Source organism: Centruroides vittatus, unplaced genomic scaffold (assembly GCF_030686945.1).
Source record: "Centruroides vittatus isolate TY-2023 unplaced genomic scaffold, ASM3068694v2 contig_3120, whole genome shotgun sequence".
NCBI lineage: Eukaryota > Metazoa > Arthropoda > Arachnida > Scorpiones > Buthidae > Centruroides > Centruroides vittatus.
Genome location: NW_027122011.1, coordinates 24,887 through 52,063, shown reverse-complemented (window position 1 = coordinate 52,063; position 27,177 = coordinate 24,887). Strand labels below are relative to the sequence as shown.

The 27,177-nt window shown below is 32.0% G+C and overlaps 1 protein-coding gene across 1 annotated transcript; it reads right to left on the bottom strand.

The window, feature by feature from the left end:
• Positions 1-395: 395 nt before the first annotated feature.
• Positions 396-17,769, bottom strand: LOC136973233 (glycine receptor subunit alpha-2-like). Its single transcript, XM_067267940.1, has 5 exons — positions 17,676-17,769; positions 5,605-5,675; positions 2,401-2,627; positions 1,383-1,465; positions 396-583 (listed from the first exon to the last, which is right to left on the bottom strand). Exons 1-5 carry the CDS (start codon positions 17,767-17,769, stop codon positions 396-398), a joined length of 663 nt encoding a protein of 220 aa, XP_067124041.1.
• Between the last annotated feature and the right edge of the window lie 9,408 nt (positions 17,770-27,177).

Sequence of the window (27,177 nt, the reverse complement as noted above, 5' to 3'; positions counted from 1 at the left end):
AGTAAAGATAAAAATATCAGAACGATGCAGAATATAAACCAAATATCCAGAGCCTTCAAATAATCGACAGGAGGCACGAAGCTTCTGGACTGCACCAAGTGAGTGACTAAAGTCAGGATTGAAGTCACACCCAAAGTGACGCGTGCGGGTGCAGCGTGAACATCGATCCAAAATGAGAGCCACGACAGCATGACCACTAATGTACTAGGGATGTAGACATTCATCAGGTTACCGGTCAGACGTCGTTTAAATTTAAATTCGGCAATTAATATAGTGAAGTTACCTGAAATAATTGTAAACGGATTCATGATAGTAATGGAACATTTTTGATTCTTGTCAGACATTGATTAACAATTATTAGCAAATAGCAAAGCTATTTTACAGGATTAGTTTGTTTAAAGAAGGATATGAAAGAAACACGTACCGCTCACCCATTTTTGAGTCTCTTTCTTAGCTTTAACTTCATCCATTTCGTATGATAATAAATTCATACTTCTAATTTGTATGCTTTTACCAAGATATTTGTAAGGGCTATTTTTTTCTCCCATCCATTTCGGTATGGCTCCTTTATCTGAATGTCCAGCTAAAGTATAAATATATAGAAAAAGTCGTTATGTTTATGGAGAAAGTTTTTACGAAAGCGATTATCGAATTTTGTAATTCACAAAATACATTGTTAAGCTAATTACTTTTTAAATAGCTAATATTTTTACATATAAAATTTAGCAAACTTTCCTGGCTGTTATGAGATTTTATTTAAAAGCTAAATTTTATATTCATATATAAACATCTGAAAGCCCGATAATTATGACTATATTTGGATTAAATCGGGCGTAACGCTTATCTCAACCGCAAAATTACTCGGTATTTAATTATCAATGGTAGCGATAATGTAGCTCGATTTAATTCCGTTCGTTTGGCTTTAACTTTTATATAATTAGTCATAATAAAATAAAATTGAGTCTGGCGCCATCTCTTATGAGATTTTATAATAATTAAAATTACTACAAGGTTTTATTATAAAATGGCAAAACGTTAAATTTTGTTGGACGAGGTGAGTTTTATAAAAAGTTGTAAATACTAATAATGAGTAAAATCTTCATTAACTTTATCTCTGACCCCGTTCAACATGTGACACTTGACCACCCTCTATCTCTCCACCCCTTGACTCTTTACCCTCAAAACTAAATATCGTTATTACTCATTATTCACAAGTTACAACGACAAATTTCGTTTGTTAATTTACAAAACATCCGGAGCGTCAAGTTTGACACGATTTCAATAGTTGTTCTCCTTATGTATACATAACAGTCGGGAAAGTGAAATTAATTTTAAATATGTAAATATCTTTAACTATTCGGTGGTAATATTGAATGACTTACATATACCAAGTAAAAACTGACAAATCTGAACATCAACAGGATAATCATGCAATTTCATTGGACAGTCAACTAAAAAATTCATTCTGAAAATGAAAATATAGTTTAATACTATATTTTATAATTAAAATTGTTAAATACTGTATGTTACCGCATATATGACGCAACTTTTACCCTAAAAAAGGCTGAATGAATTGTTATGCGTGTTATACAGTAGGTTATGTCGCCCTTTCCCATAGATTAAGTGAATATCGCATATGGCCTTCGGTAGCGTACAAATAACCTGTATCCTTCCAACTCTTGAATAAGAAATCTAGTAACAAATTATTTAATTTACCCTGCTGTTAAGATATTTTATTTAAAAAATTATTTTTATATTATTAACCATAATTAATAAATTGTGCATAGCACTATCTGTTATGATATTTTGTTATAAAAATTTTCCATATTTTTAATCATTGTAAAATGGCAAAACGCTTAACTTTGATGGCAGAGATGAGTTTTGTATAAGAAAATTGCAAATGATAGTAACGAATAAAATCCTCATTAATTAAGTCCTTCTCTCGAGATATGACATATGACCTCATTCTATCTCCTCACCCCTTGACCTTTAACCACCAAACTTTAAGGGTATCAATGCCCCTCATATACGAGCTACTATGCGAAATTTTGTTTCTTAATCTTAACCCCATCCCGAGATATTGAGCAGAACAAATGTCAACATACACGCACATACATATCCACGGAATCTTTTGACGTTTTTGGCTTCAGGAGGTATCAAAACGTGGAGATATGCAAACAACTCGGAAGATCAAATTTGACACGATTCTAATACTTTTCCTTGTTACGTATAAATAACAGCCGGGAGAGTAAGAAATTGTGGTTGAATATCAAAGGCGAAGGACAACTTAAATATACTAAATGATTTTTCCTAAATATGTTAAGTCTAAACTGGGGATGCGTCTTATATGCCGTACAATACTTAATTCACACTTTCTATAAATCGCTACTTTTTAAATACCTGAGACCACCAAGCAGAGATTCGTCCGGAAGAACTTTTACAGAAGTAATTCTCGAAGAATCGTAAAATTTTTCAATCATTTTGGTATTAGGATATCCAAAGTTTGGTTTCCAGAGATTTTTCATTAATTTATTAGGAAACATCACCGGATATTCGGAAACAAAGTTCTTTAAATTTAATCTCGGATCCTTCCACGCTGCAGCAATTAACAAAATCAGACGGAAATCCTGAAAAAGTTATAAATATTTTAATTACTTTAAGCAACATTTCTCATCGTAAAGTGAGAAATTTAAAAGCTTGAAAATTACCAAAGAAAGTATAATGATATTTACAACATGCATTAGGCATGTATTTCCCACAATTTCTATTTATATATCTAATTATTCCTATTAATAGAACAGAATTGAGTTAAATAAGTATTAATACAGGATGTATATAATGCCCCTTTTCTATTTTATAAGAATAAAAATAACGCGGTTATAAATTTTTAATTAAATTACAAAATGATAGAAGGTTGAGTTAATTAAATATTTTAAAAATAACATGGAGAAACGTGATGACGAAGATTTTGAAATGTTGACCCCTACCAATAGACTAATTGGATTACACGATTTTAGATTTCATCACTTATTGAATATTTAAACAAGGGTCAATTTAACATAGGAAGTTCCTCCTGGAGGCATCCTTATTTCCTTGTGTTGCGTTGCCTTATTTCATGTACTGTACTGTGTATATGTAAAATATTCAAAATATATACAATATTCTAATCATTTATATATATACATACGTAGATGAGTAATGCGTGTATTTATAAGGTGTAGTATATAAGCTATATATATACAGTGCATATTGAAGAAAAAAATAAAACTTTTATGGATATTGTTTCTAATAGGAAAACACGAAAAAGCTTTCTTTATTGGTCTTGTTTTTCGATATAGCAGTTATATATCGTGCAAACAAAAATGAAAAATTAAATATTTAATTAGAAAATAGAACGTGAGTACAGGATAAGTAAACTTGATAATCCAAAACTGCATATATTCTATTAGTTTTTCCAGTTGAAGATATTAACGAATATAAACTGTTTGGTTTATAAAATAAGCTCTTTCTCACATCATAGAATGTTGAAATCAGAAATATAAAGTTCAATCTGTAAAGACCGAATTTATATTGTCACATCGTTACAGTGACAGCCTGCAATTTTTAGGATCGATTTACACACATCAGCGACGTGCCGGCACAGTGCAATAAGCATCGATAAATATCACACATAGCCAATCAGAATTTCATGTACGACACTTGTATGATTGACAGAATACAGATCACGTGTCATAGATGAAACTCAATAGATTGATCTGTTGATCAACAACAGATTGGCTATGTGTGATATTTATCAATGTTTATGCACCAAACGGTCACTGTTGTGTGTAAATCGACCCTTAATCACCATTTTAATTTTAAAAACAATCACGTTACTTCCAGTCCAGAGTTAAAATATAAAACAAGGTAATTTTATCCACGGTTAAAAATGGATATGTGTGAAATACATGTTTTGGAATAGGTTATACTTTATAAAATTATATTAAAATCAAAACAGCTATGGCGTTAGATTAATTAAGGAAAGTTGAAATGTTTTGCCTGTGTGATATTCACGAAAAATTGTACTTATAATAATTGAATACTCAGGATATATTATCTCCGTAATTGAAGTTTAGACTATTTACAAAAATGATAATATTTTTAGTCTATCTTAATCCTTTTACATCACCACAGAAGTAACAGTTAACATGGTTTTTTTAAGACAATACTTCTTAAAAACAAAGGTAAAAAGGTACTGTTAATCCTTTTACATCATCACAGAAGTAACAGTACCTTTTTACCTTTGTTTTTAAGAAGTATTGTCTTAAAAAAAAACTATGTTAACTGTTACTTCTGTGGTGATGTAAAAGGATTAAGATAGACTAAAAATATTATCATTTTTGTAAATAGTCTAAACTTCAATTACGAATATTATAAGTACACTTGTATATTTTGCTCACGACCAAAATGTTTTAGTTCTGTGCAAAATGTAGTTGCGTGTAGCATTTCCTAAAGAGCTCAAACAAATACATGAAATAATATTTGCTTGAAAAAATAAATAAATTCTTGTTGTTTTAACTTTTTTGTTTATCAGAATGTGAGAAAGCAATTTTGTTGGATAAAGTAGGGATTAAGTTGGCAGAACTAAGTGGTACAGTACATAGATAGGACAAGTATAGTAACCACTTGTGAAATTTCATTAGAAATTTCATACATTATTCCATAATTATTATTTTGTAAATAAACTAATTTATTTAATTTAAAATATATGTTCTCTACCTCAAATTAGTAATCTAGTGTCTTGCACTTATACATCATATTTTTCCGTTAGCTATTGAGTCGTACCGGTCATCTATCTCCTTTCAGATTTCAATTGGAAGAACGTGACTTCCGGTTGCATCAAAATTTAATTTGGGCTTATTGTCATTAATATTTTCATATCTGGAATTGAATTTCATCTATATAGGTTCGAGAACGGTATCATACTATACTGTTCTCGAAATTAAGGGAAGACAGACAGAAGAACTACAGTGGGACTTTTTAGGTCTACAGTTTTTTCAAATTGAAGCCCAATGATATTATAAAACTTTAACATTTATTAACGATTTTTATATAATTTTGCAGTGATTATAATGTCTCCATCCATTTTTTATAAAGAGGTGGTTAAAAAAATCATTTGTATGCAAGTTGTGTGAAACATGACCATCCACGAATAAAGAATCGATGTTGTTTGCACATTTTTTAGTAGATTAACGTACACGGAAGTACAAACTTCACCCAAAAACTCAAGAAGTCTGCCCTATCAGAGTCAATATCAGACTGTTTGTTTTTAAATTCAAAGGTTCGGGAAACCCAACATACCGGACGAAACGGTGCAAGGTATAGAAACTGCAACGTGCAGGAGGAGGATGAACGCTAAGCAATCCACCAAGCAATGTGTCACCATGTCTCTAAGGCTATGGAACAGGAAGATTTGATGGTACTTTCGTGTAAGTTAATTTATCCAAAAAAGCGATTCTCTCTTCTTGAATCGGCATGCTTTACACGACTTGAAACGCATGATTTTGTTACATTTTCACAAAAATGGAACAAGAAAACCTTTCGTTTTAATAACATTTGACTTACCATAGTCGCTTCGTTTATTTTATCAATTCCCAGTATTTGGCACGAAACGTAAACAGATGCAGGTTGTACATCTGTAGGAAAAAATGACTTAAGACAATGCTTTACAACAATTAAAATTAAGTCTACGCTCAGAAGGATCGAATCCCGACAGGATTTTTGTGGGGATGATTCATTTCCGATTTGTCGTTCCTCATCTTTTTTCTTGGACCTTCCAAGGAATGAGATGATGAACTCTTTCCAAGGAAAGGTCCTTGGTGAAGGGAGGGATAAAAATACATATATATTTTAATATTGAATAATAATTGTTTATTTTTTATGAGATAAAATATTTTTATAACATTGATAAAAAAAATCTTATTATATATGATTTGTTACGTTATAAATTTATTCCTAGTATTAAAATTTTTATAAAGACAAGTAATGTCTCTGTCAGCATGGGTAATTTCTATATTCTCCAAAAGAATTTGATATAAAATAAAATTGTTTAAAAGTTTTTAAATTTCATAAATGTATTAATAATTTTCAAATGTTTCAATTAATAAAATTAATAGAAATTATCTTAAATATATTAAAATCGATTTAGATTACTATAAATAGAATCTCCTATAATAATATGAAGTATCAAACATTTATTAAATATATTAATTCAATTATAATTTACAATTAATAATGAAGTTACTTATTGTTAATTTACATTAATTATATATATTTTTTAATTAATTTCTAATGTCTAGACATGAAATTCTTGATTTAACTCACTGCCAACCATTGGTGGAACGTCAGGGCTGTAATCTGCAGGAATAATTTCGGTATCTTCTTTTGCACTTAAAAAGAGAGAGAAAACTCTTATTGTGACATTATCACAATGCAAGGCTGCAGTTCTAATCCTATATTAATTAAAAAGTAAATATAACTTTTCGACTCTGAATCTGAAAGTGTGATTACTCTTTTTCTACGATGACTTTATTTTTCTCATTACTTTTATCACAGGAAATGTGAGATCACGTGAATACTGCATATCTGGGAGGGTGTAATGACATATTATTGATCTCATTTTATCGTGAGAGTGAATTTTATACCAAATATATCGTTGTGTATAATAAGATAAAAAATTTGAATTGAAATCGCGCGACTTCTGGTTCAGAACGGAAGTTCGTAATAGTTAGTCGAGTTTCCCTTCTCTAAGCCTTCTGTATCCGGGCTCGATTTTCACGTATTTATAGGCTTATAATTGTTTTAAATTGCTGCCCAATTAACTACCAAATACTAAATTTATAAATGTAATTGTTGACGTGAATTATTTAGGAGAATGTTCTAACATCAACCAATGAATTTTTTCCTTAAAATATTTTAATAAATAATAATATTTTTATCGTTCATATTAATATATATATAATCTAATTGTTTACTATAGGATGATAATTTGATAAGTATCGATTAACGCACTGGCTCCTTTATTTTTATGAATTATTTACAATCATAATGAAAAATTGATAAGTAATTACATAGAAACGTCGGAAATATATAATATTGTAGAAAGTGTTTCACGTAAGATGAAACAATTGAATAACTGGAAAATTGAAAAAAATTGACTTAAAAATAAAAATGTGGCCATTCTCCCTACCGGTTGGGCAAGGATAGTTATGATTTTTTCATTTGCTCTCCACCTCAAATTAGTAGTGGCTTGCCCCTGTACATCATACTTTTCTGTCAATAATAGTCGTACTGGTCATCTAACTAACTCTGTTCTCTAGAGATTAAAGAAGAACAGACAATCGGACTGACCCCAGTAAGAATTTATAAGCCGGAAATTATAAAAATTGCAGTCCAAGAAGGAAGTTTTCACATTAAGTGTATGCATTCTATTATACGAGAAAATCGATTGCTTTCATGTTTTTGAAATGCATGACCCGCTTCGTTTATAAGAGCATATCTGAAATATATGTTCACGCTCTTATGTTATGCCAGTTTGTTTTGGCTTTGAACGGCTGTGCAGTACTGTTATGCGAAATGTCTGTAGTAACCATTATTAAAATAAAAATCTTAAAAAATGTTTCCAATAATATAAAGATTATTATAAAATTAGTGAGTGTTTGGTGGTGGTGGTAGTAGTACTGGGGAATATAGTGCCAATTTGCCCTATTTATTTGCATACGAGTATGTTCTTATACTAAGATTAGATCATGCTCAGAAATAAGTGCATCTCTTATATGCAAAGTAATATGCCAATTTTAGGTTATGTTTTCCTAATTAACAATATTTTATACTGCGATTTTCAAATTGCACACCTATAATTTCGCACTGGCGTCCGGATGTCTATCCTTAATCTGGAGAACGGATTTAGATATGTGACATTCGACACCAGTTATAGAAAGCTGTGGGGCTTGAGGCCCCGATTGATTATATATGAACTTTCGGTCTGGACCGGATCCCACAAACGGAGTTAGTTAGATCACTTCTTGGTCAACACGAAAAATATGACGTATAGGACCAAAATACTACTAATTTGAGGTGGAGATCATTGATTAAAACATGCAGCCCGGCATTGTGGTGATGTCTGATGTCACTAATATATACATATACTTTCTATTTACTTTAAAATTTATGAATTATAAGCAATATTATTGTTTAATTCGTTATTGTTTTAGTTTCTAAATGTAAGTTATACGTTTAAGTTTTATGTAAATAAAATTTAAAATGAATATATAGCTTACCATAAGCACGTAATTAACAGAGAAACAAAACTATTAACATAAATAAACATTACTCCAAATGTCAGGATGAAAGAACGAAAGCAGTAATACCTATTCTAATGCTATAATACTAATGCCTATTCGATGCTAGTTCCAAGACAGCAGTTCCGTTTTATAACTTGAAATTCAATGAGCAGTAGCATACTAATGTTTGATGTATTGATTATTATAAACACGCAATGTTAAATACAAACTGCTCCATATCATGTTGCTTTCAAAACTATTTCTTTTTTTTATCTCTTACATTAATTAAATTATGAATAAATTAATGTAAGCTTAATTATAGTTTTAACCTTCTTGGCTTGGTATAAAACAGAGGAAAGTGTAGGAGTTCTGTCTTTGACAGACCGACAGATATGTCTACTGTATTTATATAATACAATTCTGTATAACCCTGTGTAAAATTACTATGAATTTAGTATGAGAAATAATGAGAAACTCTTTGGCCGGTAATGAGGTTTTTCATGTGTTCATTCTCCTTTTTGCCACACGCGACGAATTGTACGATTAAAACTTCGTACAGGCCACGGCCTGTAGCCAAGGTTTTAGCGTAATAAATATTATCAATACATAGTCTGATTTTTAGGGCTCTTCCAGCTTTACCTAACAGAACATTTATGTGCTATAAAATATTTAGCTGTGGCCATACATTGTAATGGAGAAGGTTGCGAGATCTCACTTGATAACAAATATTCAAAAAAGATATAAAAATGTATTATTAAAAGGAAATTATTTAAATATTTAGAAATTATTAAAATAAATGAATAGACCATCGTTTAAGTGCATTTTATAACTGCTAGTGAGATCTAGCAACCACTTCATGACAGGTACAGCCCACTGGAGATCCCATCAAGCCACTCAACTGGTTATTATACATTGTGTTGTATTTTTATCAATTCATGTTGATCTCACATAGTGTAATTTGTACAATTTTATAATGATTTTAAGAGCTTTTAATTTCAATATTTTTGGAAAAAAGATTTTAAATATAATTGTACATCTATTTATTTGTTTTATTCAAAAATATGAAGAGGGTTCATAAAGACCCGAAATGCATTTCCATTAATAAAGCAATTAATATAATAATATACATAAATTGTATATTAAAGTTAATATAATTATCCGCAGGAGGGAAACTCAAATTATTTAAGCTATATACCAAGGGTGAAATTTTGATTCCTGTAACCTCTTCGTCTCATGATCAATTGAATTATTATACATATTTTCTACCAAGAGTGAAAATCCAAAGTTCCAATCTGTATCTGTACTGCAGAACAATAAAAGTGACAATCCATAACTTGCCAATTTAAGTCTAAATTTGTTGTACCAATTATTTTGATAATTCTTTTTATTCTCAGCTAAACTTTTTAGAACTGATAGTATGGTACTAATCTGTGTATTCTCACTATTTTTCAGTCTCTTAAAGAATTTCAACGTCCTTACTACCAAATAGGGTTCTAATAGCATCCTATTAGTGTCATGGCGAATCACATATCCGGGACTACCCTATCCAACCCGTAAATTTTCCTAATAAATAACAATTGGATTTTTTCAAAATAGGGTAGCCAGTCCAGTCCCCATAATGGAAGAGCATAGCAAATCGAATTAAAAACCAATGTTGAGAAGAGTTGGAATTGCATTGGAATAGACTTGGTTTTCATTTTTACTAATAAGCTGATTAAATTGTTTATTATTCTTCTAGCCTTAATTTTCACCCTTTTGATGTGTTTTCCAAATGTCAAAGTCGAGGTAATAGTAACTCCCAAGTATGATATTTCCTCAACTATTTTCAACCTCTAGTTTAGCAGGTAATAGTCGTGATCTTGTCTCGCCAGTTTACCTCCCCTTCGAAAAATAAAAATCTCTTATTCGGGTTAATCCTCAACCCCATCTGTGAAAAGTATCCCTGGATTTGATTTAATTTTCTTTGGAGACCAATTTTAGTCGGAGAGATCAATACCACATCATCAGCATATTGTATCGAATGTACTGTACTATCATATTGTCTACAAGAATCCCATCCTCCTCTTTCTTAAATTGGTTATCAATAGCGTGAATCATAAATTTAAACAGGTAGGGTAAAAGCGGATCACCTTGTAATAAACCACCACATATATCAAACGGGGAATAAACATTTATGCCGCATTTAATTGTGATTGAGTACTTTCCAAACAAAGATCCTATTACTTTTATAAATGTTAAGTCAGCTCCATGTTCTTCCAATTTCTCACATAATTTAGCTATTGAAATAAAATCGAATGCTTTTTCTAGGTCTAAAAATGCGGCATATACTTTACGTCTTTTTTTGCAAGGTGAATTTGTATAGTCGAAAGCAATATGAATATGACCACTTCTGTCTTGCTCTTCTTTACAAAAGAAAATTGCGAATTTGAAACCAACGCATTTGCCTTAGTCCATTGTTCAAACCTACTCACAAGAACCGATGTGAATATCTTTCTCAACGTTGACAATATGGCGATAGGTCTGTAATTCCTTGAATCAGAACTATCCCCCCCCTTTGAATAGCATACGAAAATAGACAGAGTGCCACAAGTTTGGTAAAAGAACTTGATCATAAATGTAATTAAAATTTAACGCTAAGGCTTCTATTGCCTTCATGGGTAATCGTTTTAAAAAACTAACTGGTATTAAGTCCGGACCAACTGCTGTCGATTCTCTTAATTTAGTAATAAAGCCTATATCAATAAGAGTACCTTGAAGAAAAGCAGAAAATTTTAGGTTTTTTAAAAATCCAATTATTAGTATGTTGCTTTTATTATTTAATAAAATGAAAAATTGTTGAACAGTGATTATTAAATTAAACACGCTTCGATTTGTCTCTCACGCATTTAGTAAGTTCTCGTCACTATTGATCAGTATCGACAAACGTACAACTGCATAACTGAATACATATTTTGTAAAAACAATCACCAGCTTTCTCACCCCTCTTTTCCTATCCTTAATGGGTCGTTTTGTTGGCGTATAAAGCGAACCGAATGTTATTTTTGTTTACAGATTGCGTTTATTCACAAAAAGTGAAATAATTATATCAAAAAATATAGATACTGAATTTTAATTCATGCAAAAAGTTTACTTTTAGAACGAAGAAAAAATCCAACAACGAATTGCTCAACGTTCCCGGCAACATTTGGTGGCGCCATATGTATATCGTATTTTATATTTTTAACTAGTATAAACGACAAAAAGCTTAAGTTTGAGTGTAGAGATGGGTTTTATACAAAATTTGTAAATGTTAATAACAGGTAAAATCGTCACTAAGTATGACCCTACTGGAGATAAACACGATCCCTTCATCTCCCCCACTCTTTGGACCTTTACTCACCAATATTTTATAACATCAATCTTTCTAATAAACATACCTCCCTGCAAAATTTCAAAAATTTTCGACAAAAAGCGCATGAGTTATTAAGCTTCTAATAGGGTGAACAAAATCGTGCCTCTCACACATACATACAGAAAAAAAACCCGATTTTTTGAATTTCTCGACGTTTCAAGGAGTCTTGAGTCAAAAAACATAAAGATCTGGAGGGTTATTTAATCTATAGTATCCGGGTATTGTGTTTAATCTGTACAGTACATGACCAAGTCCCCTCAGAAGAATACAATGTAAAAATTATTACAGTTTAATCCTAATAACATAAACGCAACAAATTTATTAACTGATACTAATAATTTAACAATAATAAGAAAATTTGATAACATTTTTCGAAACTCCGTATGCTGTTTCGAACACAGCGATTTTAAATGCTATTACTAATTGAAGCAGACAATTGTATATTGATCAGTTGAGTTATCACGTTAATAATATACTGTAGAGAGATATGTCTGTATATACTTTATTATTTATTGGGTATTTAATATAAATACACACACAACAATTGCAAACGAAATATTTTTGTTTAATATGATTGTGAACAAACAGCTGTGTTATGTGCAGTAACGTAGTCTGCATGCTGTACCATAAACGTTACGTTTACATATAATAGACAGTAATGAATAAATTTATTAGGGGATGAACAAAGATTTAAAACATAAAGCAGGGGAATAAACTGCTGTACATTATAAAGAATTTCTGATACTTCTGATTAATTACTGTTAATGATGTCACAAAACATGTTTACACTTCATGATGTAGAAGATACGAGCTTTGATGCCTCATCGATATGCAAACGTTTGTTGAAATTTCGAAACATGAACACGTGATTCTCACGTTGTGTCAAAGTTGTTTCGAAAGTAACATGAGACTTTTTCCACATGTTGTTTTGTTAAAACTGTTGTATCGATTTTTCATCAATTTATCCTTATGTAACTTTGACGTAAAACATGTTCAGAGGTACATACGTTTCTATGAAGTTTGTGCATTAAAAATAAAACTGTTCTATTAAGTAAATATTAATCGAGATGTTCTGTGCGTTACGCCAATATTATATTTAAAAAAAAACAAAAATCAATGTGTATGGTAAGGAATAATAATATATTTAGTGCCGTCATTAAATTTAATATTAAGAATTAATAAAATGTTATTACTTTTCTATAATCTATATCATTGGATTCTGTGTACTTCTGGGATCTTTCTATATACTTCCAGGAAGACTCCAATCTCACTTACACTATAGCTTTAACGAGTACGTGCAATTTTGATTTTATTTAAAGTAATAATTGGGCTGTAAATTTTGTAAAATTGTAGACTTATAAATTTTCACTATCGTCAGTCTGCCCGTCCGTCCGTCTTTCCTTAATCTGGAGAGCGGAGTTAGATAGATAAAAGCTGAGAATATGGAAATATTAGGGGCAGGAAACCCAGATTAACTATGATTTTAGTTTAGGCAGGAAACCCAGATTTCAATTTAAAATTTTCCCCGAAAGGTATTAGATAATAACCGGTACGACTCTATTATTGAAGGAAAAGTGTGATGTACAGGGGCAGGCCACTACTAATTTGTGGTGAAGAGCGCATATTTTAAATTAAATAAATTAACAATGTGATTAAAAATTGCAGTCCGGCATTGTGACGATGTCACAATAAATAATTGCTCGTTAACTTTTTTATAATATGGAAAATATTTTCATAAATTAAATTTGAAATGGATTTTAAAAAGATAATACTAAAACTCACCGCTGTGCCGCTTTTGGCGCTGTAAACAACAAATATGGTTTTCCATAAACCACACGTTAAATGTCCCCGCAACCTGAGTAATAACGCAGCTTGCAGTAGTGAAGTCTTGATGCTAATTTTAATGTCTTCCGCATGTTCTGAGATATAACAGTCTTGGTTGCATTTGAACTGCTAAATATCTTTTATAGAAGCATCGATTAGGATGACTTAAATTAAAATCACCCATAACAGTAACGTCTGGCATATTGATTGTTAAACACGCAACATGAGTACAAAAATCAAACTGATGCAGTTTAATATTTGCGGTTAAATCACGTAAAAATGTGGCAATAATTTATTGGAAATTTGATGTTTCTGAAAATGGCGTATTTAGGAACGGCACAAAATAAGGTTTGGTTTGGTGTAATGGGATCTGGCAATGCAACGTATGGGCGAAATGCCAATGAGATGTCTCTCAGGGGGGTGGCAGATCAAGCACTTGGGCCCAAGCGCAACCTGGTTTTGAGGTCTCCTTGTTCTAAATACTAAGTAATTCTATCAAATTAATATATAAGTTTAAAAAATCTAGCAGAGAGTTACGTAACTTTCCTGGCAAAAATATTAAAATTGTGTGTAGCTCCATCTGTTCAGAGATTTTAAAAACTTTTATATTAATTATTTAAAAAATGAGGAAAATTTGAGAGGAGGGATGGGTTTGATTAAAAAAATTGCAAGTGCAAATAGCGAGTATAATCGTCATTAAGTCTGACCTTCCTCGAGATATGACATACTCTACCCCCTTTTATCTCCCCACTCTCGACTTTTAACCACCAAAATAATAGCATCGATCCCTTAATACAGAAACATTCTTACAAAATTTCAAAAATTTTTGACAAAGGGCACAGGTTTAATAAGCCTGAAATTGGATTAAAAAAAAAAAAAAATTGGGCAATCACCAATGAGTTGGACACGTGGAATTTTCCAAGTTCTCTTTACGCCTAATCTTTATACAGGTCTTTAAATTTAAAAACGATGTATCCTTTTTTCTGTTTTTAGAAATTTATTTACTTGTGCATACAGGGGGAGGGAACCAGACAACCTTAGTCCTTCTCTAGATACGTTGCCATTTTATAGAAATAATAGGGAAACTAGAAAATATATGAACAAGTGGCGACATCTGTTTTAAGACCTAGATTCTATATACACAAACAGATATCGATTGGACAAGGCAACACAGCATATAAACGATTTGCCAACGAGGAGTTCCTTCCGGAAAGACTTTCTATGGGAAATTGGAAGCAGGATTGGATCCACACTATAACCCTGAGGAGCAATAGTCTTAACACAAATTCAAAGAATTAAATTAAGTTGTTTATTGTATCTAATTTGCAAAACCTTGAAAGAAGCAGCAACATTTTTCCCATTATATTGTAGGCACACTTCGCAGCATCCACTATTCGCGCAATCGCTAGCCAGTTTTGAGGCAATCACAAACGAACAAAGGAACACTTGAAACACCAGCGACACTTGTGTTTTAATTAAACGCATTCTGAACTAATAGATGGCGCTACAAACATTAGGAACATTTTTCGGACGTGTTCGTACATCGTTACAAAGAGTTTACAAAGAGCGAAATTTGAATGTGATTAGCCAAGTCTGAAAGGTCGCACATATTGAAAAAGTAGAAAATGTTACCAGTAATATGCTACTTTTGGATGATTGATCAATATCAGGGCCGTATTCTGGTCATCGTCTCTCACAAGCCGGTGGCTGTTTGGCTAATCCAAATGATTAGCCAATCAGCGACCGGCTTGTGAGAGACCAGAGACGGTGTTCAGAATACGGCCCCAGGGATGTATTAAATGGAGATATTTGTTCTGGTTTTAAAACTTTCTGCCTTGGGGTCAATTAGCAACACACAAATTCCCCTAGACTGTCATACAAATTAAGAAAAATGCTCCTAAGCACTGGCGTAGCGAGGAGGTGCAAGGGGGGTCTATCATGCACTGGGCGCCACTCGCAGAGGGGCCCAAATGGTTTCCAAGACAAACTATGTGTGTTTTTGGAAGGGGCGCCAATAAAGTGTCGTTCCCAGGCGCCAGTTATGTTCGCTACGCCACTGCTCCTAAGGGTTGTGGAATATTACTAAATGTTCCATTATGTTTAGGTGTTAGATAGTAAAAAAAACCGGAAAACCCCACGTGACCAGACAGTTTAGGTGAGGGTAGAACTGTTCCCTGTAAGTCGCTAAAACCACGACAACTGTTAACGTCTAATGGTTTTAGCGACTTACAGGGTTGGACTTAATGATCGTCATTAAGTCCGATCCTACTGTAAAAATCTTGGTGTCACGGGGCTAGCCTGTTAGTTTAGGGCCAACGGGCTGACCATGTGGAGTTTTCCGGATTTTATTCACGTTTGTAACACCTAAATAGGAGCCAGCTTTCTCTAAAAGACCTTCGGAGGCGTTTTATCTCGGCAGATCGTCTATGTGTCGCGTTGCGGTACCAAATAAACCAATACAAATCACATTTAATTATATAAATCGTTTTTCATTGAGTGAAAGTTCTTATCTTGTAGTAATTAATAATTTAAAAGGCTTAAATTTGAGGTTAAACATAAATTTTTAAAACATTGTAAATGCCAATAAAGAGAACAAATTTTAATGAAAGTTTTAAAGTCTTACCCACGAGAGGTCTTACACACATGAGATATGACATATGACCTATGACTCCCAGATATTATGCATATATTCATATGGATTTATAAACGAGTGTAGATCCTGAGCGAGCATTAGTTCTAAATTATGCCGCTGCGGCGAACATCGCCAATAGCCGGAACCTGTTTTGTGGTATTTTCCGGTCATAATTACAAATTACGAATGCTTTATTCGTAATTACTATTAGTTAAAAATGAAAATAAGTTAAATGTTTAGATAAACACCTTACTTATAAATGAATGATTTCTCAATACAAAAAGAAAAATGTTTAGAACGGAATGCTCTAATTCGTAAAATTATAATGTGGAATTTTGAATGAAATAAAATATAAGGCGATTTAAAAGTTTATATTTTCTCACTGTAAAAATGATTCTGGAAATCTTTTCTGGCTACGAACTTTTATAATTCCAAAGTTATGTCAGATCTGTAAACAAGAAATCGTATTACGGCGAAACTTCCATTAACGGACATCTTTACAACTCATAGACCCTTCAAATAGGACATCTATTATATTTATCTTTAAATAGAGGACACTCCAAATGAGGGTCTTATTGAAAAAAGCAAAAATGTTCGAAAAATTACACCTAATCGATAACTAAAAAGCAGACAAATCCCAATATCGATTTTTATCAGTCTCATAGATCATAAATGATATTATAAATACAGGGCCGGTTCTAGGGTTTTGAGCGCCCCGGGCAAAACAAAATTTGGCGCCCTTTCATACAAGAATATACAAATTTACTGCAAATTAAAAAAAAGTAAAAAAAGGCAAAAAATCAAATTTACACAATAAAGAACTGTGTAAAAAATTTATTTATTTAGAGCACGGCAAGTGTTGTTAATGCAAAGTTTACAGAAAGACAAAGTTATTTAACCATTAAGGCGTATGACAGGCGCCAGCATCACTCACTTTGACTATTCATAATTTTGTTGATATTTGTAATTTATAAATTTGATCTCGTCCATTTTTTAAGTAGATTGTTGTGATACGTGATACTGATTACAAATTATCTTTTCAAAATAAATAAAAATAAACTTTTTAGAGATTAAAAAGCATTTGTCTGCATCAATGTTGTGTGATAAAAGCCATAAAAATTCTTAGGTTTCATGATTTTAATTAGTAAATTTTTGTTTTTGTCTATTAATCTTTTTTTTGAGTTATTATGAATTCTGACTATACAAATAGTTTTCTTTGAATAATTGTAATATTATTTATATCTGTTGACAATAATAAAATAATTAGCGTTGTGACCTTTATCTGGTATTATTAAAGAAAAACCAATTTATTGCTTGCTAAAAAATCGATGTCTCATGAAAAATGATCAATTTTAATTTATAAAATTTAAAAAAGTAATGAATGTCAAAAATTATTTTATTTTTATATCGGCGCCTCTCAAAATTTGGCGCCCCGGGCAGTCGCTCGGCTTGCCCGCCCCTTTATCCGGCGCTGTATAAATACAAGAACATAAAACACATTTCCCACCTCTTAAAGTGGCTAGCAAACCGTCTTCGTAAATTGGTATTCGAACTCTGCCTAAATTGACCTTTGCCACTCTTCCGTTCGTAACAAATTTCATTTTTCTTTGTCGTTCTTCTGCCCACCTCGTTTTTTGGTGAATTAATAATTAATCGACATTCACGTTTTGTCGTAACTTTTACCTGCCATTTAAAGTGTCCCGTTCAATATGTTTGCTGTTTAGAATTCAATTAAAATGAGATATTTACAGCTGAAAAGATAAATAATATACTGTATATGCCCGTATTCTAATTATATATGCTACGTATACTGTTTCTGATGGAACAATATGTACTGATATTGGGGACATCAGTATTAGATAACTGTTCTGTTTTATGATACGTAAGTAAACATAACCTGTATTAAATACTTTAATATTTTTTGTAGATAGAGACGGTCGTGTGTCGTAACTCGTTATTATCACTTGCAAATTTTTTTAATAAAACTCATCCCCAGCCTCAAAATTAAGCTTTTTAATAAAATATCATAATAGATAGCGCCACACACGCAGTTTTAAATGTTGCCGGGGAAAGTTAAGCAATCTCTCTGTTCACAGCCTAAATTACGTTTACTTATATTAATTTAAAATAAATTTTTATTTAATAAAATATCCGAAGTTTTATCTAAACGAGTAAAGATTAATAATTAGAAACCGAATACTATAAAATCTGCGTAAACCGGAATCTCATAGTACCTAATATTTATCCCGTTTAGGCAGGTTTTCGTTTTGTACAGGTTTTGCTGTATTTAGATACATTTGATTCCTGAAGTTTTGTATTTCAAGGTCGATGCTAAATATCAGGCAGTTTCGACTTACGTTTGGCTAACGATTTGAATTTACATTACACAGTATTTATATATTTGAATGAATGTCTGTCCGCAACAAAAGTTTAGAAAAGAAAAACTGCTTAGTGGCTCCGAAGGCTGTATCAGAGTTACAAGAGCAAGCAAGACCCAAATTTTTAACATGCTTAAAAATATAATGTTTATTTTTAGAGAGGTTGTGGCCAACGTTTTCATGTACAGTACGTCGGACGTTCAGGGCCGCCTTCCTGTAAGCCTAGAAGTTCGACAATGGCGTTTGGAACGTCGATCATGATTCCCTACTGACGTTCCAAACGCCATTATCAACCTTCTCGGTTTACAGGAAGGTGACGTGAACGTCTGACGTACACGTTTGCGCGATGAAAACGTCAGCTGCAACCTCTCTTTTGTTTCTTTTCCTCTCGGTCCACACCGAGTAGCTCTTCTAATTTCCTGTAAATAAGTAAAATTATTTTTAAAGTGAAAAAATCATACAATTCTTGAAGCAGTTCCCGAACTACTACAACAGCATTAAACACCAGGATTATTTAAAATGTTAAAAGTAGTGTTCACTATAATATTAGTTTCACAAACACATTTTGTTTATCTGGTTTTAAATGAATTATTGTAATATGTGCAGCGATATTTTTCAATTAGAAAGTCGTAAAAATTCAGTTATTAATAATTATCTTGTTTTTTTCCCTATTATAAATCTCTGTTCGTCAGATAATATATCCAATAAAAGCTAGCAAAATTAATAAACACGAAGGGGAATATATATCTTGAGATTTTATCGTAAATATTTAAATCTTTCGCTTCGATTAGTGTATGAATTTTGTTTTTAAAGTAAGATAACCATGTTTTCAGCAGTGAAGGTTCTTTCTCTTCTGAATTTGGATGAGGTTCACAATTTGAAGTTAAATTTGGTTCTAATTCACCATCTAAATTTGGATGCAATTCACTATTTGGAGTTTCTTTCACCTAAAAGAGAATAGAAAAGATATAGATTATTTAATTTATTATTTCTATTTCCTAGTGTTATGAAAATAATTCATATAAAATATTTTTTTAAATTATTTCAAAGAACTTATTAAAAATTCAAAATTTATTAAACTGAAAGTCCTCTAAAGAAACGGCTGACGTATTTTGCCAAGTCTAAGAACAATATGAAAGACTTAACGAATTAATAATAGTTAAATTACTCAAAGATGCTATTGAGATCTTTTACTCGCAATTCTAGTTCTTATGGTCCTGCTTCATTTCCACTAAGGCGCACCAGTGACCGAGTGGATACTGGACTTTGGTTTGGCCACTCTACTGCATCCATTGAAGTATTTATAAAAGTCCAGCTTCGAAATAAGCATCAACTGCAGTCATTCAATTTTTGCAGCCCGTTTTGCAATATTTTATTTCGTGCGATCATCGTAGCACTTTTTTTGTGTGAGGCTTGTTGTATTACGAATATGTTTCTAACGGTAGACCTGTTAACATGGATTCCTACATTGGCATTGTTAGTTGCATCCGTGAGTAAGATGAGAATGATCTCATCTCTTGGATCTCCATTATGACAACATTCCGAACAAGCTCTCTCCTAGTTAGTAAATAACTGACAAAACACAAGGTACTGGTAGCCTCTTATTTATGGCTGGCATTCATGTCTTCTCTTCCACTGAACGATCGCAGATTAAGCAGAAAGTGGAGAACGGGTGCAACGATGGCATTCAAGGGGGTAGCGCAAAGTAGGATTTAAGACCATTTCTCTAAATGCTCACGGAAACGTATAGATAAAAATACAGCAGAAATGTTTTTAAAAGGTGAAAATAGTTAATTTGACATACCTTTTGCTTCTTTATAACAAAATTATAAGCTAATGAAAATTCCAGTAAGGATAAAAATATCAGAACGATGCAGAATATAAACCAAATATCCAGAGCCTTTAAATAATCCACTGGAGGTACAAAATTTCTAGACTGGACCAAATGAGTGACTAAAGTCAGGATTGAAGTCACACCCAAAGTGACGCGTGCGGGTGTTGCGTGGACATCGATCCAAAATGAGAGCCATGACAGCATGACCACTAGTGTACTCGGGATGTAGACATTCATCAGGTTACCGGTCAAACGTCGCATAAACTTAAATTCGGCAATTAATATAGTGACATTTCCTGAAACACATGTAATCACGAGTTTAGCAAAGAAAATCTTCAGTTAAAATATTCTAAAAATAAATATATATTAACCTCGCAACATCGGATGTGTACAGTTAATATTCGTGATGGTAGTATACCCCGAATTTTTACATAATTATTTTACAGTTATCAAAATAAGAGACTACTCGTATCACGTGTGACTTTGAACTCAAGCACCATTCTATTGTAGAGTGTAGGTTCGTTTTTATTGCTTTCCAGAACAGAAGTAAAGCATTAAATTCGGCGTTATTCATCTAAATTTTAAGCTGAAGATTGCTAATTCTTCAGTAGATGTATTGTCAGTAGGCTGATAAGTGTTACTATAGTCCGCGCAGCAAAAGAGTATACGTGAGTCAGCCTGACCAGGAAGGATCTATGTCAGATGAAAGGGATGGAACGAAACATGATGGATTTGATGTCTTTCAGCTGTTTTGTTTCTTATATTTCTAAAACGTTTTTTTATACCATCTTTATTATACATAATTTTACGATTTTATATTTTTTACAAATTTTATTACTTACATTAATCAAATGTCATTTCTTCTCTTTCATCTGACAGACTCTTCCAGCTCAGGCTAATAATTTCTGCTTTATTCGAAAAAAGTGCATAAAAGTTAAGATGAAATATAGTATTTCGTAAAATTTAATATTATTTTTTAAAAACTAAATAAATTTTATTGTTAACTGTTCTATATTTTTAATTTGTCTTGGGAGAATTTATATGAAATCCAGCCACCTCCATTGTGGGCTTTGTCGCAAACCAGAGCCGTAACTAGGCAGGTGCACCCGCACAGGGCCCACTTGGAAGAGAGCCCAAATTGCTGTTCACAAGAAATTATATTCTTAAATCTTAAAATTTTCCGCCTTTCTACAGCGCGGTTTGGCGATTACATTTTGCCTTACTTAGACCCTAGATGTCTGCTCACCAGTGCGACTTTTAGAAGGACGTAGTGACGTTGCGGCAACCGCAGACAAATCAGCCAAAAGTAGCGACTTTTGAAATATTTTTATTTATTTTTTGAGAAATTTAAATTTATGTTTATAATTTACAAATTTTTCTGTATAGAAATTCTCAAATTTATAAATTTTTCTCTGGCAACGAATGTTGTTATTAAGATATACAAAACCGTACTTTTAGATTTTTCTACAGTGTGCAGAGCTAAAAATCTGTAAAAATAAAATTTTGTAACAAAAGTAAATTTACCCGGGGATTTTTTTTAAATTGCTAAATTAATGTAATTAATGAATTTGCTGAAATGAAAGCCAGAAAAGTTCAATTAAAATAAATCTTATTAAAAATCTATTGTAATGTAGTTGTTTTATTTTCCCAAACCAAATAAATTAAGGAGCCTAAATTTAAATTCTTGCACAGGACACAGGAATGGCTAGTTACGGCTCTGTCGCGAACCTACGGTTTTTATTGAAAAAGTTTCCTTAATGCCCACAAAATTAACAAATAATTTGGATATATGTTACATAATACAAAGTATTGATGATATACAATATTTTTCCAAAAAAATAAGTACTGCATGCTTACCAGTAATCCATACATCCGTAACCTTTTTAGCTTTAACTTCATTCATCTCGTATGTTAATAAATTCATATTTCGGATGTGTATGCTTTTGCCTAGATTTTTGTAAGGACTATTTGATTCTCCCATCCAACTCAGAATGACATCTTTATCTCTGTCTACAGCTAAAATATGAATTGAAATATATTGAAAATTATGGAAATCCGTTTGTTTTGAAATCAAGAATAAAATAATGAATAATGTGCATTTTTAGATGTAAAAACGACATGAATTTTATAAAAAGTAACTTTCTGCCATTTTTAAATTATATTTATTTGTGTTTAGATGACGAAATAACTACACAGAAGCATCCTCCTATTGTTCTAATACAGTAGAGCATCGATTATCCGACCCCCGATTAACCGACCGCGTTCTAGTCGGCAAATTCAAATGTCCGCTAGTGATGTGGCGCTACAATATTTGGTTATGTCTTGGCTACTTTAATATTATTTTTGTTAAATTTTTGCATGTTTTAGCTGGCAGCACTGGCTCGACCATGAAAGGGAGGCTAGTATTTAAACCAGACCTAATACACTATACTAATAATGTATTTTTTCATACTTTTCGGTTATCCGACTTTTCAGTTATCCGACCAACCCCAATCTCTAATTGAGTCGGATAATCGATGCTCTACTGTAATTCGCGTTAGATTGGATTGACAGGGAAAAAACAGTGCAACACCTGGAAACCACGTGTTTCAAAGTGATTTTCCACGTGTTCCGTTACCTAATTACCAATTACAAAGCGATCTGCCACGTGCGACACCATTGCTTTACCACGTGTTACAAAGTGATTTTTAGGCGCAAAACGTCGCTCGTATAAATTAACTGCATTACAATCCGAAAAAAAGCAATATTTTAATTTTTTTAATTTATAGCTATTAGAATAAATGCAGTACGAATAAATTCGAATAATTACGACTTTTAATAGATTCAGAAGTATTGTACTCGATATTTAATTATTCAATAATTTATGTTTTTGATCGTTCGGAAGTAATAATGAATAACTTACCCGATGAAATTAAAAATTGACAAATTTGAATGTCTATCGGGTAATCATGCAATTCCATTGGACAGTCCACTAAAAAATTTATTCTGAAAATATATTTTACTGCATCAAAATCGAGTAAATTCGACGAGAGCAATTATTGTAAAAATATCAAATTTTCATATAAATCTTCAATTATTTAAATACCTGATACTTGCAAACAGCGATTCGTCTGGAAGAATTTTTATATTAAATATATCTGCAGAATCATAGAATTTTTCCATGGTTTTGGTATTAGGATATCCAAATTTTGGTAGCCAAATTTTACTTGTTTTTTCAGTAGGAAAGACTACAGGATATTGGGAAACTAAGTGCTTTAAGTTCAGTCTCCCATCCTTCCAAACAGCCACTATTGCCAAAATCAGGTGAAAATCCTAAAAATAATTTTAAAAATGAATTATTGTAAGCAAATTTTTATAACCTTCCATATCATCTCAATTTATAAGTTATATAAAACTCAAAATTATCAAAGAAAAAGTAATATACAGTAAAACCTGTTTATGGCGACTACTCACGGTTCCTTCAAAAAGTGGTCCTTTAGACAGGTGGTACGATAATACCGTATTTCCGCACGTATTTTACGCACAGATATGGCTTTTATCCATATCTACTAAGCAAAACTCGAGGTGAGCAAAAATAAGAGAATTTTTTCAACGATAAAGCTACGTTGGGACTATTTTATTCTTATCGGATAACTCGATTAACAAAAGTCGTCGTGATTTTATAAGACAGATTTAATACCAGTATTTTAAAGATTAATACAGAATTGCATTTTCTTGATTAAAATGCACACTTTCTTTTTTTCGAGATAATTAATTCAAGTTGGTTCTCTTCGTTTGCTCCTCAGTTACGTGTATTAAGTCATCGATATAAAAGCGCGTGGTATCTCTCCACCACTTCGGTTTTAGTTTTCGTTAGTTTAATCTTATTTCAACTTTAAAAATACTGTATTTTTAAATATTTAATATTTTCTTAAGTACAATAAAAATTATTAATTAATAATAAAACGATTTTATTATTTCTTCTCCTAATACGATTTCATGACATCGATGACAATCGCGGAATCGAAAGGCCTATAAAACTGATTTTGTGTTAATGCGTTTATTGTTTGCCTGCGAAAATTACTTGAATATTGTTTTTATAAAAATATCGCGGAAATAAGGTAGGTTGATACAGAAACTATTTATTACACATGTACAGTACAGTAGACCTCCTATAACACGGTAGATACGTTCCGTGTTATATCAATCCGTGTTGTACGAGTCACTTAAATACATGAGCCAATCACAGCCCGGCACGTGTGCAGTTTAGGGGCTACGGCTGTTTGTAAGGTTTTCTTAACTAAAATTAATCGATTCTACACTAATTTGACTCAACATTTCCAAATCTCGTATAATTTTTTGGAAATAATCCATATAAACTATGCTATAAACGAAAAATTGTAGGTTTACTCACCGAGTGTGCACCGTTCGACAACGCCATTGCTTACGCTTGTTTTCGTCGGGAGCGGCTCATCGAACGGCGGACGCGTGTTTCCTGATCAGCGAATTTTTCGCAGAAAAATAACTTAACGTTGGAGACATCATTAATAAAAATATAATTTTTATGGCCGTTGAGTAATAAATGTTTTTTAGTAGGTCCAGTGCTCGTTTAAACTCAACGGTTTGTACAATATCCGCTATTGGACCAGATTCGACCAATCCTGTCGCGACAGGAGTCGGCGATGACGTTTTACCGTGTTATGCGAGTTTCTTTTACCGTCTTATACGAATACGATCGCAATTTTTTCGCCGTGTTATACGAATCCGTGTTATATGAACCCGTGTTATAAGGGGGTCTACTATACTGTATATGAGCTTCAAAAAAAAAATAAGATAAATTTTATCAAACGATGTGACCAGCCGATTAATTGTATCATATACAATATTTTATACCCCTAAGGAAAATACTATAGGTCTACGGTAAAATAAATTTCGTTTTCCCACAGTTAAACTTCGCGGCTAATTTCCGTTATGATAAACCATTTTCACTTTTTCTGATAACTTTAACCCGATCTTCTAATGACAGCACTTTGCATTTCTTTCGTTTTTCGGACAATTTCGAACAAACTGAAATGAATTTCCTTTGTTGCTAGACTAATTCATTAACACCTGCACTTAATTTCAAGGGTGGGAGAAGTGTCCGAAGTGGGTTCGAACAAGAGTTTAGACCAGATATATTCGTGGAAGTGGTCCGTTATTACAGTTGTTGTATGTTGTTTCGGGCCAAAAATCGATGCTCGCGGTCGCGTTATACAAGTGGTCGTTTTAATACAGGTAACTTAAACGAAGACTCTATGTATAAACTATTCCGTGCCAGAAATTTTTGCCCGTTTTGACAGGTGCCCGTCGAATGCAGGTGGTCGCCTAAGCAGTTTTTACTGTACTAAACTTTATATATTAATTCTGAAAAAAAAAAATTTATAAAATTTGACACATTACTGTGCTTGTTGCTTCACATGCAATTGTAAGATATTTTGTTTAAAAATTAGAGTAAATAATGATATATTTTAAATTTTATAACATATTTTAAGTTATAATCAATAATATAAAATTTAATATAAAACTTGCCATAGTCGCTTCATTTATTTTATCGACTCCCAGTATTTGGCACGAAACGTAAACAGATGCTGGTGAATCTGGAAAATTTTTTTTATATTTTTGAAAAGTTTAAGCTTATAAAAATATCACAATTTAATATTTTGTTTATTAAAAATTTTATAAAAATAAAGCCAAACGATAGCCGGTTTATATTGCGCTATGTTTGAGCTACTATTATTAATTAAATACTGAGTAATTTGTCAATAGAGGCAGGTGTTAGGCGCTATCTCTTGCTAAATTTAATAATTATAATTAATACAGTATTTTGTAATAATTTTTATTTTATTAACATTATAATGTTATATTTATTAATTGTTTTCACTGTATAATTCATAAACACACAGGCCTGGAAATTTCTAGAATTAGTGCTTTTTCTACGTAGAAAATTAGTGCTTTTTCTGCAAGAAGAAGCATTAATTTAATAAAGCGAAAAAGCACGCGAGGGTGTTAATAAACGCCATCTGTTGGAGGTTGCATGCATAACCTCTTTACTGACAAATAAAACAAACAAAACTTACCCAACAATTGTATAATCTGTTTTGAGATTGGCTAAAATTGTTTTGTGTGATTATGGGTCGAAAAGTAGGTAATATTTGATTGGCCAACGAAGTTATTTATATACTAAGCGTTCTAATTCTTTTGTGTATTTTATATTTCTTGGTGTAATTATATTTTCCTGGCAAAAATATGAGTAATTACTATTAACTTCCATCATCAATAACATAGTTCTTCGTTTGCACGTAGCTTTGTTTACATTGTGCCCGAGTTCTGTACGTTCAGGGTAATCTGATGGGGTGTAACGGTTCGAAAATAATCACTCTGTCACGGAAATAGCTGATTTTATACAGCCGATATACAAAGGGGAAAAATTATATATAAATATTTTTGTCCAGTAAAGTAAATGTAAAGTAATTACTTGAATTTAATTAAATAGTAGAAAAGAAAGTAAGGTAAGTAAACACAGGTAATTGGCTTTTACTTGAAAACAAATTATCGTGCAACAAATTAGAAAACTCTTTCAATGAGCTCCAACTAATGGTTGCAATTTTAAATGTTCTTGCCGGGAAAGTTACGCAACCCGTTGCCAGATTTTTTTTCAATTATAGAATATAAATAGATACTTAATGAAACATCACACGCCTTCTATCGCTGAGAAATGTTTATTAAACGAAACACTAAAGTTTTCAACCTAAATTTTTTGTAGGTCATCTTCAGGTGTA